This window comes from Bombyx mandarina, chromosome 19 (genome assembly GCF_030267445.1).
Source record: "Bombyx mandarina strain Sakado chromosome 19, ASM3026744v2".
Lineage (NCBI taxonomy): Eukaryota > Metazoa > Arthropoda > Insecta > Lepidoptera > Bombycidae > Bombyx > Bombyx mandarina.
In genome coordinates this window covers 13,910,474-13,925,572 of record NC_143225.1, presented here as the reverse complement: position 1 = coordinate 13,925,572, position 15,099 = coordinate 13,910,474, and the positions used below count along the sequence as shown (strand labels likewise).

General features: G+C 38.7%; 1 protein-coding gene across 1 annotated transcript; it reads right to left on the bottom strand.

Moving 5' to 3' along the window:
- Positions 1-3,399: 3,399 nt before the first annotated feature.
- cce-3 (carboxyl/cholinesterase 3) lies at positions 3,400-8,969 on the bottom strand. Its single transcript, XM_028175399.2, has 3 exons — positions 8,315-8,969; positions 5,010-6,265; positions 3,400-3,693 (listed from the first exon to the last, which is right to left on the bottom strand). The coding sequence occupies exons 1-3, from the start codon at positions 8,477-8,479 to the stop codon at positions 3,507-3,509; spliced, it is 1,608 nt and encodes a 535-aa protein (XP_028031200.2). The 5' UTR covers positions 8,480-8,969; the 3' UTR covers positions 3,400-3,506.
- Between the last annotated feature and the right edge of the window lie 6,130 nt (positions 8,970-15,099).

Genomic DNA, 15,099 nt, shown 5'->3' with positions numbered 1-15,099 from the left:
GTTTTACTCACTGCGGAATAAAACTATTTTATTTAAATAGTTCCGAAGAGATTTTGTCGGTAGCCTTTTTCCCGAAATATCTAAACAGAATGTCTAAATATGTTTTGATGACATATTTTAAAGTGGTATTTATGATTAGTGTCATGATCAATAGATTCCGACCGAAAAATGGATTTTTCGGATGAGGGCTCCATAATGAATTTAAATACATATAGATAATAGTTTTAGGGCATCGACTTTCTTGAGATCCTATAAAATACGTTTTAATTATTATTTTTGTATGTTTTAAGCATAAATTATGAAATTTTATATAATCAATCATATTAAATCGATATCAAAGTCAATAAATAATGTACAACCCAAAACAGACGGCCGAACTGACGTGACAATGACATTTGGCGCGCTAAACATGGCGGATTTTCGGCCTCATTAGACGGAGACGGAGATATTTACGTATATTCATGTTTCATTTTATGTACGCACTGAAATACCGTTATATTGTTTTCCTGCGAGTTAAAGTGCTGAGTAAGAACGAGATAGATATATGTTTATGTATGTGCCTTCAAAATGGGTGCTATTTATATAAGCAATTGTACGTATAGAACAATATGTCGTGTCCCTACTATATAGGTCTATGGGTGTCACAGACTACCACAGATTTTTTGTTTTAAATTGAATGACGTTGACATTCGTTACGCGCGTTTTTTTAAATATGCAAAATTAAATGTATATTTTTCAATCTTTCTGAGAGATTTTCTTAATATTTGTTTCCGTAAGAACCTTGTACAGAGTATTAGAAAACTACAAAAAAAAAATAAGCCAAATCGGTCAAGCCGTTTTCATGTTATGTCGTGACAACGGAAAACGGGTTTCATTTTTATATATATAGATGTTACCTTATCTATATTAAGAAAACGACCTAGGAATCTCCCGGCGAGAGAATGTTCGGAACTTGTATATAATACTAAATGTTGTTAAGGAAATTCAGGTTTTCATAGGATTTTGTCTCTGATATGACCACATTTGGTTAAAAAATCAGGTGATTAAAATCTTGTGCTAAAACGTCACCCGTAGTTTTTGTGTATTTCATCAAGTGGATCGACCATTATTGTTTGTTAAAACATTTTGATTACAGATTGAAATGTAAAGAATTAGTGTTTAAAAAAGGTGACCGATGATCGATTTAATTTAGTTGTTGATTTTCTTCCTATTGTAGGATTTTTTTAGCATCAACACTAACATTTTATATAATTTAACATCAGGAATGTATCACAGAACTTATCTACGTATAAAAGTTATTCTGTGACCTCCACCGGATCATCTTGTGGCTCTCCTTTTAATATTTGATCTGCATATTTATAAATCCAAGAGAGAGAATGTTCGCAGTATCCCCGGCTGTGTTGATTTATAGTTTATTTCATTTCCTATGAACGCGTCATCTCGACACTGCACAGCGGCGTTGAATATACTGTAAATGTGCTGAGAAATATATATTTATTCGTACCTATTTCGTCCTTCCAATTGTTTCAGGACTTTTTACTATTTGTCTTGAGCTAATTAATTTTATATATAAAGAAAGGTATAACAATAGAAAGGGGGTAAGTAAAGAAAAGTAATCAAACAGAAACCAGGAATTTTTAGAATATTGTTTTGTCCGTCTGCTTTTCTTGCACGTTTTTAGAACTACTGAACTCATGTAAGTAATATTCACTGGTAGACAGGTTTACATACCCGATCCTGTAGATCGAATGGTAAACAGTCGACGTCGCCCAAAGCACGTCATTACGGATTCTCCGGATCCATTAACAGTGCTTTTAGGTACCACAAGCACCGGTCACCGTCCACGTCGAACCCGTCGCTTGCGACGAAGGGCTCGACGAGCGAATTAATCCATAGACACAGCCCACTGAGTTTCTCGCCAGATCTTCTCAGTGGGTCGCGTTTTCGATCCGGTGGTAGATTCTGCGAAGCACGGCTCTTGCTAGGGCCAGTGTTAGCAACACTCCCGTTTGAGCCCCGTGAGCTCACCTACACACGTTAGGGTGAAGCTGAAATAGCCTCTCAAGGCTATCAGCATAGGAAGGAAAAAGGAAAAGAAGGTAGACAGATTAAGTTGGAACAGAATATAAGCTTTGTTTCATTGAAACCAGAAGTTGCAAAAAGTTATCTAAAGTTCATTATAGTTTGTTACCTTTTGTAAATTCGGTTGAAATTTGAAAACTGGGAAGTGCAAGTTACAACCTTCCACTGCTGAGCAGGTGTCTCCGACCAAGTGATTTATAGTGTGGTCTATGCCGGCCATATTTCGGGCGGACAGCTACATAGTTGTTTAATATTTTTAAATAATTTCGTCTTTTTGTTGGAGCAAGCGTTTATGATTCACAGGACAGGAGCCAGTGGATATGAAAAAGGAATGTCGGCTTTCCACCTCGACAGGCAAAATCAAATTATTAATTAAATTGGGAGAAGGACTAGGGCGGCAGAAATAGACAAGGGATTTCAGGTACTGAATACATCTCAACACAACAAAAAAACATTTAACATCTTAACGTATTGGAAACCTCTATGAGAATTCTGTGAATCGTTCAAAAAGTATGAATGTTTAGATTTACAATTTCCATTCTCTTTTGTAGGAAGATTTTCTTGCAATATTGTGAGCAAGCCGATGTATTTTGTTTTGTTGAATGTATTGATAGCGTTTCCGCACTCGACACCAGAACCAATTGTGTTTGTGTTGTAACTATTTTTATGAAATAGCCCGTGGAATGGGTTTGCAAGTTTTCTGTTTCTAAGGTAGACGACCCATTGTATACACATATACTTCTTACAATCTCTTCATTCTATTACATTATTCGTGAGATTCAAACCATGGCCTAATCGCATCGCTGGGTAGGATTAAATCGAGCGCATGTTGAGGCCTGGTGTTCTTTATATTGCCATGCTTCTGTCCTGGGACAGGTACACAAGTACTGCAACAATAATAAATAAATAAATAAATAATAAATAAATATTTACTAACAATCACGCCACGTTAACTGGTCCCGTGGTAAGTTCGTAAAGAACTTGTGTTACAGGTACCAGATAACGGAAATAAATGTAATATTTTTATTATACACGTACATATATTTAATATACATTCATAACCCTGGAAAAGACATTTTTATATTTATCATACAAATATCTTCCCTTGGCGGGATTCGAACCCGCGACCCCCTTGTGTAGTGACCATGTCACTTACCACTACACCAGACGGCCGTTATAATAATGAAGTAGCATCGAGCACATAATAAAGTTAAACCATGCATTTATTAACACTTGTAGCGCATGATTATCTGTCCCCTAGAAATGTAAGGTCACCTGGCTATCTACTCCAATATGAATGTAAATAAAACATTGAACTTATAATAAAATAAAAATACACATTTATTTCTTAATTATAATTACACATGGCACAAAAATAAAGTGAACAAGCACCAATTTATTAATACTAAATATAGCACTATCTCTTAATCGCAGGGCACGTATCCATCCAAGCCATATCGACAGAGGAGATCTAGGAAGAACTCTCCTTTGTAATTTGAGGTAAGGTCGGTGACTCTCAACTCGTGGTCTAGAGTCATCGCAGGCGAGGAGTTACTAGTTACAGGAGGCCATCTGACTGGTACCAGCTTTGTTCGTATTGGTGTTGGATTTCTGCAATATATAGATGTAATTAAATACTATGTGCAGTTTTCATACTATCACCTAGTGAGCATCTATACATATAAATAAAATTAGTTTGTCTGTTTGTAATATTGAAATTGTCACTTTTTACTACATGCATATGAATATATATACGGTACATACACTAAAATAACATTTTTTACAATTTTTGTCTGTCTGTGTGTCTGTTTGTTCCGGCTAATCTCTGGAACGGCTGGACCGATTTTGACGGGACTTTCACTGATAGGTAGCTGATGATATAAAGAGTAACTAAGGCTACTTTTTAGCTAGCTTCGCCTCGCAGCGTCACCCGCGGTACGTAAATAACCGCGGGTAACATCGCGGGACTCAGCTATCAATAATAAAATTTAATGTTTCCGAAGCGAAGCGAGGGCGGTCGCTAGTAAAAAATATATTATAAACTAGCGGACCCGATAGACGTTGTCCTGCAAAAATTCATTCAAGTCAATGCAGCCGTTTAGTTGTAGTATAGGTAAATAACCTAAATACCGACTGCAGCACCATCTGCCGGGCTGATTTGTGAATCTAAATCATCCAGGTCGCCACCCAAACGCATACAAAAAAATAATTCAAATCGGTCCAGCCGTTTAGGAGCTCAGTGACAAACACACGCACAGAAGAAATATATTTAAAAAGATTTCCTAAAATGATTTTTAAGCGTCGCCTATGGTAATACTGTACTTTCCGTTTATATGCGACTTCTGTCTATGGAGTTTGAGGTACGTAATTGTTTACATTTTACTTTAATCAAATAATAGACGGAGACACGTTGAGAACATCATGAAGACGATTGTCTAATTACGAATCGTGCGGGTGATGAATAGGATTATTTGGTAGAAGCATTGAGACTCGGATGTCATGTTTTACGACAGGAGTTTGCTTAAATTGCAAGTTTCGTTTTATTACACGCCATTATTCCTTCATCATGAAATTCAAAGTGCATATCGACTAAGCTTTACGACTTTAACTATAGGCTTACTATCTCTATTCAGTTTTATTTAAGCACATAATGCTATTCCTCCAACGTGAAATTCAATTAGTACATTTTAAGAAAACTTTATAACGCCTTACATTATTTACTTAAAATCGGTACCTGTTCCAATATCCACTAACGGGAAAGTCACATAACTACCGTTGCCATCATATTTTAGCCTATAAGCACAAATTCCATAAAGAGCAACCAAAAACCTGCAAGGTCAAACCCGTTCTTAGACTCGGATTAACTCTGGTCAGCAAGGTGGCCCGATTTGATATTCTTTGAAATTTAAATTAGCGATTACACTCACCCGTACTTCATAAAATTTGTTAACAAAGTTGTTATCCGATCGATGAACACCCGATCCGGCTTCGATAGAACCATCGGAACTCCTCCAGGTTTGAAGATGTAAAAAATGTCATCCGAATGTGACGCTCCTTTTAGTCCGCTTTTGTACCCAAAAAAGGCTTTAGCAAAATTCCTGTTGCCCAAATAAGAAAATATATACGAATACACGGGCTGATCAGAATATTTTACCATCAGCTTCGAAAAAGCATCCGCTGTTGAATACGCCATCCAATCAGAATAAAAGTTTACAACACCTTGAACAGCATCTTTGGTAATCGTTTTATTCATAAAATAATAAGATCGAAGTTTGCCTTCTATAAACTTCTTAACTTCTGGAGAAGATTGCGAAAAAATCGAAGGTAATTTCTGATTAAAATTTTCTTCAAAATCTGCAAAAGTCCTGTCATTGTTAAGTCCATAAAATAGCATTCCTTCAACATCCATGAAACCTGATATAATTGGTACTTTATTGAAATCACCCGACACAATTGTGTTGTGTGGAGTATCACGGAAGAATGGATTAGAGAAGTTGCTGTCAATACAAGGAGAGTACTTAAAGTATCGGGGATTTATCGATGTATCTCCGCAGTTATTCAAAAGATCTACAATATTCGCAGTTTTAAACACCTCATAAACTTCCTGTTCATTAGTAACTTTTCTGAATTTCTCAGCGTCTTCAAAAGCTGGTTTCTTGGATTCATGATTAAAAGCCCAAGGTGCCAAAGGCGTTCCACTTAGTAAAATAGCTTTATGAAACAGTCCTTCACTAGATTTCGATAACATGTGCATTGCTGCGGCGCTGGCTCCGGCACTCTGACCAGATATTGTCACGTTGTCCGGATCTCCGCCGAAAGCTACTATGTTATTCTTTATCCATCTCAAAGCTGCCAATTGGTCTTTTAAGCCCAAGTTAGCAGTATTATTTAAACATAGAAATCCTAGCACTCCGACTCTGTAATTTATAACAACAACTATAACATTCTTCTCGACTAGAAATTCAGCGTCATAATGCCATTTGCTTCCGTAATAATATGCCCCCCCATGTATGAACATCATGACTGGTAGCTTGTGACCCGGCTTAGCTCCTTGAGGAGAGTACACGTCGAGTTCTAAGCAGTCCTCTGTTCCGAATCTCAGCGAGGAAACGGCTTGCGAACATGATCCAAAGCGGTGTACCGCGTCGAACACTCCTCGCCACTTGGAGGGTTTCTTTGGTAGCTAGAAAATAAAATTAGAATTAAGCAATAAAGTCATAACAAGTTCCTTTTCCAATTGATGAGCATCAAATGATTAGTACTGGAAACGACGAACGGAAGATCTTGTACAGAGCTATTTTATTTCCTTTGATAGGTCTAAGATTCGGATGTCCAGAATTTGCATATAATAAGTTTATCTTATAAATTGTTTATTGTAGCATAAGTACAAATTGCTTAGGAATATCATCATTTTATTGAAATTTAAATATTCTATTTCAAGCGATAAGTACACCGTGATCAATTATTTTCCGTACGAAACGATTCTTGTCCACCCGATGATTGTCTGGAGGGAGTCGCTCTTAGTGATAAGACCACCTAATGTATCTTTGTATTTAATGTTTTGCATTGGGGTTTATTTTATGTTGATATACAATAAAACATACTCTAGTTTGTTAGCATCAAAATGCTAGACCGATAATGGCGGGATTTCTTCTGATACATGTCAGCCGTCATGTGATAAGAAGCTAGCAGTAGTAGTTTTATTTTTCCAACTGGAAAGGTATCATAGCATACAGCTTAATCTTTTATATTTTATATTTTTTTGTATGAAAAATGATATTACGAAATGAAATGAAGTTGATTGATATGAAACATGGCATGAAATGAAAAGAGCTGAGATGATATGGGATGAAATATAATCTCAGTAAAATGGTGGTCATTTACTGAGACTTTTTCAGTGGACTTTTTGGAGGATACCGAGAAGTTACGTTCAGCGGCTTTGTTTCATTTTGCCACATTTTTGCACTTTCACAGATACTAAACAGATAACAAACCACCGTTATTACACATTTAAGGCTGAAGAAACACTAAATAGACAAAATAAAACAAATCACATAATTTCACTCCTCGCGTTCCCGCCAAAAACGATAAGAAGGCAACTAACAAATAATTCAAAACTGAGGAATTCAGATTCCGCTTAGACTACCATACCCATACAGCCAGGAGCATGTTTATTGTATGTTATGTTAACGTTTTATATATTGTGGTGTTGCGTTTCTGTTAATTTACATTGGGCGATACATCGACGTTTTTGCGCAATGAAGAAAGATGTATTGCAAACACAACTGTCAGTTTAATTTCAAGCATTAGCTTCGTATATTAACGTATACTAGAGGTCCCGCAGTAGTCGAAATTCGACTCTAATGAATTAGAATTGTAAGTTTGTACACTATTATGATTGTATTTTATACTTCTATAATCACAAATTTTGCCAAGGCTACACTATAAAAAATATTAACAGGGACAAACAATATTTAATTTATTCTCAATTTGACAACAGACGTCAAGAACAAAAGTTTGACATTAAATAGTATGCATGCGTGTGTGCGTCAAATACATGGTATGTAGTGTGTGTAATGTTTTCTTTATTGATTTAATGGATCTTTTATGCATTATTTTAAAAAAATATTAGCATTGTGCACTTCTTCTTTATATTCTCTATAAGTGTGGAAAATTTCGTACTTCTCCGTCCGCGCATTTTCGTAAAAAGGGATACAAAGTTTTTGCTTTCCGTATTAATATATAGATTATATGTTAACGTATATTATATACGTACTTAATAGCACTTCATATATCAAAGTCGTCGTGGCCTAAAGGATAAGACGTCCGGTGCATTCGTATCTAGCGATGCGCCGGTGTTGCAATCCCGCAGACGGGTACCAATTTTTCTAATGAAATACGTACTTAACAAATGTTCACGATTGACTTCCATGGTGAAGGAATCACATAGTGTAATAAAAATTAAACCCGCAAAATTATAATTAGTTTTTTAAACAGATGACCACAAGTTCTATAGATGTTGATAGCTAAGTTTTTTGTTAACATAAAAATCTCGCTCGATTATTCTGGCCAATTATCCACGGTGATTGATTATAAGTTACTAAGCCGATATCCACCCAGCTACCACACAACTAACAATGTCAATTTCACATTCTCTGAGGTTTTCGTAGAACGAAACAATTGTAAACGCACAGAATAAGTTATGCTAAATATTTTAATTCAATTTCCTCACTTCAAATCTCCGGCTGGTCGCATACGGTATCCCGTAGTACCGATTCTGCCCTGAAAGACTTCTCAATCCTCGCAGCTGTCCCTGTTCCACACTCACGATCGATGTAAAAATATTAAATGTACAATAAACATTATTTAAATGCAAAAGTACGAATAGCAATATCATGTTCACAAATTAACTTTATAATTTCGCATATAAAACAAAAACATATATTTAGCATATATTTTCACGAAATTTTATATGCAAATCACGTTTAGGTTTTCGCTCTTTGTGGAATACATAAATAAAAAATCACAGTGTGTAAATAATACTTTGATATATGTGATACGCGTGTATCACAAGTTTTTTTAATAACAGCTCGTTGGTAAGTCCATATTTTTTTTAGTAAAAAGTAAATGTTATAACTGTTTGGAGGCTACGGGTAGACTGGTGACTGTACAATGTCTCAACTCGTGTTGTGCAAGGACGGGTTGCGTGCTCACTGGTTTCTTGTTATACAATATTTTGTGTCATAGAACGATTTCCAATAAGTAAAACATATCGAAGATGCTATCGATCAAGTTAAAGTTAATCTATTTTGAATTTTTTTCCTGCCTAAGCCTTGAGAGGCTATGTCAGCGTAGTCCTAACGTGTAGGTGAGCTCTCGGGGCTCAAACCAGGAGACGTTAGCAACACTGGTCCAAGGACTGGACTCAAACCAAGAGCCGTGCTTCGCTGAATCTCCCACCGAATCGGAAACGCGACCCGCTGAGAAGATCCGGCGCGAAACTCAGTGGGCAATATTTTGCTAATGATTGTAATAACGGCCCATTTGTCCAAATCGGTACGTCTGACTATTTCGCGGCAAAAATAGACAGGGCGGTGGTACATTACTATGTTCAAGACATGCTGTATCAACAGTATTTGTGAAAGTTGATCAGTTTTACGAAAACCATAAGAGTGATTTTAATTAAGAAACACATTTTTGGTTGTCTAGAAATGTATAAATAGTTGCGGTACTGTTTTAAATCCTTTTAAATTCTTGAAGTCGCCTAAAAGACAAGACGTCCGGTGCATTCGTGTTGAAGCGATGCACCAGTGTTCGAATCCCAGGGTACCAATTTTTCTAATGAAATACGTACTCAACAAATGTTCACGATTGACTTCCACGGTGTAGGAATAACTTCGTGTAATAAAAATCAAACCCACAAAATTATAATTTGCGTAATTACTAGTGGTAGGACCTTTTGTGAGTCCGCACGGGTAGGTACCACCGTCATGCCTATTTCTGCCGTGAAGCAGTAATGATTTTCGGTTCGAAGGGCAGCCGTTGTAACTGTACTGAGACCTTAGAACTTATATATCAAGGTGGGTGACGCATTTACGTTGTAGATGTCTATGGGCTCCAGTAACCACTTAACACCAGGTGGGCCGTGAGCTCGTCCACCCATCTAAGCAATAAAAAAAGAAGAGAAGTTTAACACAAAATCTCTAAAAAGTTTACGTTCATAAATGTTTCAATACTTCTCTTTTTCTTCGCCTTATCCCACTAGGTGGGGTCGGCACAGCGAATTTTTCTATTCCATTCTCTTCTATCAGTCGTCAGCTCAACACTCACTCCTTTCTCTCTCTCTCTCATATCGTCATTCACACACTCGATCCATGTCTTTCTACGGTCGACCTCTTCCCCCTCTATCTTGCACTACCATTTCCCTACATCTCCTAGTCACATGCATCTTCTCTCTACGCATCACATGTCCACACCACGCTAACCGTCCTCTATTTAATTTGTTAAATGTTTAAATACTATCGGAACATATTTTTTTTGTTTATTTAAACATTATGTATAACCAAACCGAAGAACACACGAGATGCGCGCGCCGGTTTTCAGGCTGTATTCCAAAAACCTTAAACAAAAAAACTGCATCCACAAAAATACATTTCTTTATGTATTTAATAGCACTATTATTTAAGCATCTGTGATATTATTATATTAATTATGAACATAAACAATGTTGCTCGACGAGCCAGCATTTTCATTTGAATCCATTATAAAGTTTTAACTCGAAGATAATGAGTTGCAATTCGTCGTAACGAAGAGATGTAAACTGGAACGTTCTGAAAGCGAAAATTCAACGTCATTCTCAGAATTTAAAGCGGAAAACCGACATAGAGCAGCTGGGTCGCTACGAGTGGCTATCGAGTTAGCCGGCATCAAAGAATATTAATACTCGCAGGTTTTAAAAAAAATATTTATTGCTTAGATGGGTGGACGAGCTCACAGCCCACCTAGTGTTAAGTGGTTACTGGAGCCCATGGACATCTAAAACGTAAATGCGCCACCCACCTTGAGATATAAGTTCTAAGGTCTCAGTATAGTTACAACGGCTGACCCGCCCTTCAAACCGAAACGCATTACTGCCTCACGGCAGAAATAGGCAGGGTGGTGGTGGTACCTACCCGCGCGGACTCACAAGAGGTCCTACCACCAGTAATTACGCAAATTATAATTTTGCGGATTTTATTTTTATTACCCGATGTTATTCCTTCACCGTGGAAGTCAACCATCAACATTTGTTGAGTACGTATTTCATTAGAAAAATTTGGTATCCGCCTGAGATTCGAACACCGGTGCATCGCTCAACACGAATGCAGCGGACTTCTTATCCTTTAGGCCACGACGACTTCAAAACGGTAGATGGATGGTAAATTAGGTATTCTTTCGGAGGGCAGAAGAGAACACAGTTGCAGAAAGAGAAGTAGGAAACACACGTACTCCAACGTATCCGATATAGTTTCATTATGGTATCGTGGAATTTCCTGTGAAAATTATCAAATTGTTCATGCTCTGTTAATCTTTAACTCGAACCTTAATTAAAACTCTTATCAGACTTGTCTAGTTCTCTTCTGTTTTAGACAGGCTTATCAACGACGACACCATTGCATGGCTCCAAGCTAGGATATTCTTCTGGGCCGTATGGGTACCGAAAACACGAATTCAAGACGAGAGCTAATATTTCGATAGAGATTGTACCTGGACCTTTTGGTGCATTAGAGAGCCAAAGAGACGCTCATAGCTGTTTAACGTTAGAGTCCTTAATGAGCCTGCCCGTCTGTCTTCAGAACGAATCTATGAGAGTAAAGATCTTGCTGCATCCCTGGCAGCGTGAGAATTAAAACGGCGCGCGAGTCCTTCATACAATTTGCATGTTTGCGCAGTTTATAACAATTAGCCGTCGTTTCCTGGGTATTTTTCTTTATTACCCGGATTAACAAGTCCCACGGCTCGCCTGGGATCATACAGTCTATGTTAAGACAGTCAGATTTTTTTATTGCTTAGATGGGTGGACGAGCTCACAGCCCACCTGGTGTTAAGTGGTTACTGGAGCCCATAGACATCTACAACGTAAATACGCCACCCACCTTGAGATATATGTTCTAAGATCTCAGTATAGTTACAACGGTTGCCATACCTTTCAGACCGAAACACAGTACTGCTTCACGGCAGAAATAGCTAAGGCCTACACCCGCGCGGACTCACAAGAGGTCCTACCACCAGTGTTATAGGAACCTTTTTCTTTAAATACCAAGGGCAAATCATTTACGACTTCGTGTTAATACACTAGGTATATATGGTATTTTATATTATTTTGTCCCGATTTATAAAGTGTACTTTTTTAAAGCTGGAAGTTTTCCGATTTTAGGGAAAATTTTAGTACGAATGACAGTTAATTCAACCATTTATTGCATATTATTCTTGTAACAACGACACAATTCATAGAAACTGTTTCTTCTTTGGTTTTGGTGTTTAAGGTAGTATATGAACGTTTTAGATACGCGACCGCGTTATTAAGCACTCCCGGGTCGCTTAAAAATTGCGCAGCCTAATGCCCGATTGCGCAAACATTATAATCCGCGCAGATTTACGTTACCGTTTCATGTTTCACTGTGTATTACCCCGACGGCGCTGACTTAATTAGGTTTTATAAATGAATAAATCGTAGCTAGATTGTTGCTGAAGGCATATTTATAATTCGTATCTTAAAGTTCCAGATTTTTTAATGGTATATCCATAATCTGATAGGTCAGTTTGTATAATGGAAGAACTCGAAGTACTTTGACAATATCAGGGATCCAATAGCTTTGCCAGTAGTTCATATGATGTTCTACCTAACTATCGTTTCAAGATTATTGTGCTAATCACCAATACTTGGATTAAGGTAATAATAAATAAATAAAACTTTCGTTAATGTGTAGCGGGCCCGTTACTGGAGCCGTTAGACAACGCGTGAATACCGCCACCCACCTTGAAACATGAGCTCTAAGTCTCAGTTTTTTCAGTACAACGGCTGTCCCACCCTTCAAGCCGAAACGCATTACTGCTTCACGGCAGAAATTGGCAGGGTGCTGGTACCTACCCGTTCGGATTTACAAGGGGTCCTACAACAAAAACATGTATCGCCCTAACGACAATTCCAAAAGACTTCAACATTTGGACCGACGGACTTCGACCGACTATACACACCTACTTTTTGGAAGACCTTCTTTCTTATGTTTGAGAGATTACTGGTGGCCCTGAGGCCTTTCTAGTTTTACCAGAGCAGGCGGGCCAGCAAGGGCTCAGCGAGGAGGGGTGGGATTTGCTAAGAGCTACCCGAGCGTCTCCAAAGGAGACCTAAGAACTCAAGAATAGCTGCTTCGCGAATGAATCTGCTACCAGATCGGAATCGCGACCCGCTGAGAAACTCCGGGGGCTGATGTTTAGGTAAGGTTGAATGTACGGTTACCGGGGTCCCTACTCCTAGTATTAGAGCTAAAGGTGTCTAATGCAAGGGTTACTGGATCTGATGGTTCCGTAAGGATGTGTCTAGGGCGACGACGGTGACTGGCTCCTGCGTGATCAGGATTCCGGGAGTAGTCAGCAGCGGCAACGATAAGGCCATTATCATGACGCATAGCCTTATCGAAGTACCGTTCCGACGTTGACTTCATGTGTCTCCGGATTGATTCGAGGCCCAGGTCATCGTGTAGGCCAACGTTTCTTACGAACCACGGAGTTCCGACGGCTAACCTGCAAAAGCGGGTTTGTAGGGTTTGGAGGGAGCGCGTGATCGAATACCACACTCGTGTAAGTCATGACGGGCATTATGCAAGTTTTGTAAAGTGCCACCTTGTTCCGAAGGGACATTTTACTCCGGTTACAGATCATGGGGTAGAGTCTGCCGAGAAGAAATGCGGCACGGTCGCAGACGGATTTTATATGGGGGTGGATTGTCATAGACGACTATACGGCCCACTTAATGTTGAGTGGTTACCGTCGCCCATGGACTTCAGTAATGCCAGCGACAGAGCCAAGCCGCTGCCTACCGCAAAAGTTATAAATAAGCTATTTTGAGTTAAGCAAGAAGTTTAAAATCTATGATTTAATTCACGACCGAATAGAACTAGATTCAAACAAACGAGAATTCATAATAACGTCTTTAAATATCTTAAAAGACATCCTTGTGAGCACTTGAATGAGTGTAATGTTAACTTCCTCAAACCATCTTGATCGGCCCGAGTGTCGCGGGAACCGGTCTGAAGCTTTCCGCTGTTGCAGAACGGACTTAGTATCAGCTTTAATGTGGAAAGCTTGGTATGAAGAATGAAATACTGGGTCAATCTATTTCTGTCGCGGAGCAGTTATGGGTTCTGGCTTACAGAAAGTGTAAAAATACTATTCATACTTCGATGTAATGTCTCGACATCAGTGGTCACATCCACGTCTCCTACCGGCTGCGATAGCTACTTGACATCATGTGGCCTGTGAACATTAGTGATGGACATTGGACAGTCCGATCCGAGAGAGGTTTCTATAATAATACCATCAAAGAATGACAGGTGATGCGAAATTAGTTTCAAGAAATCGATGTGTTGCATACAATTATTGATCTTCACAGCGGAATATAAGGATCGATTGTTTTGTATAAACCAAGTATCTTGATCTGTCTGTGCGTCATCAGATGACAAGAGACTGTGTTACTGTTACAACGCGCTGCAGCGCGATCCAGTAATGCTACTTTTAGGTATCTCAACCACCGGTCATCGTTCTCGTCGAATCCGTCGGTTGCGACGAATGGCTCGACGAGCGAATTAACCCACAGATACAACCCACTGAGTTTCTCGGCGGATCTTCTCAGTGGGTCGCGTTTCCGATCCGGTGGTAGATTCTGCAAGCTCTTGCTAGGGTTCGTGTTAGCAACGTCGTCAGGTTTGCTCACTTACTCGTCCGGAGAATCCAGTATAGTCCCTCGAGGCTACTAGAATAGGTAGGAAAAAAAACGCAGCGTCGCATTTTTGTATTCTAGGTCAACAGCTTTCTTAAGTAAATAGTGTAATTAAAATGTAATTTATATTCTAAGAAAACTGCAATTTTTTAAATTTATTTTTTATTGTTTATATGGGTGGACGTGCTCACAGCCCACCTGGTATTAAGTGGTTACTGGAGCCCATAGATATCTACAACGTAGGTAAATGTGCCACCCACCTTGAGATATAAGTTTTAAAGTCTCAAGTATAGTTACAGCGGCTGCCCCACCCTTCAAACCGAAACGCATTACTGCTTCACGGCAGAAATAGGCAGGGTGGTGGTACCTACCTGTGTGGACTCACAAGAGGTCCTACCACCAGAAAAGAAAACTCGGAAATAAAATAGATAGATGTTCTGATTTCGGCTCTGTATAAAAGTTTTTGCTGTTGCCGTAGTCCACAGGCGTATGTATAAGCAGCCCGCGTTTATGTAAGCTGAAAACTTGGACGTCACCTG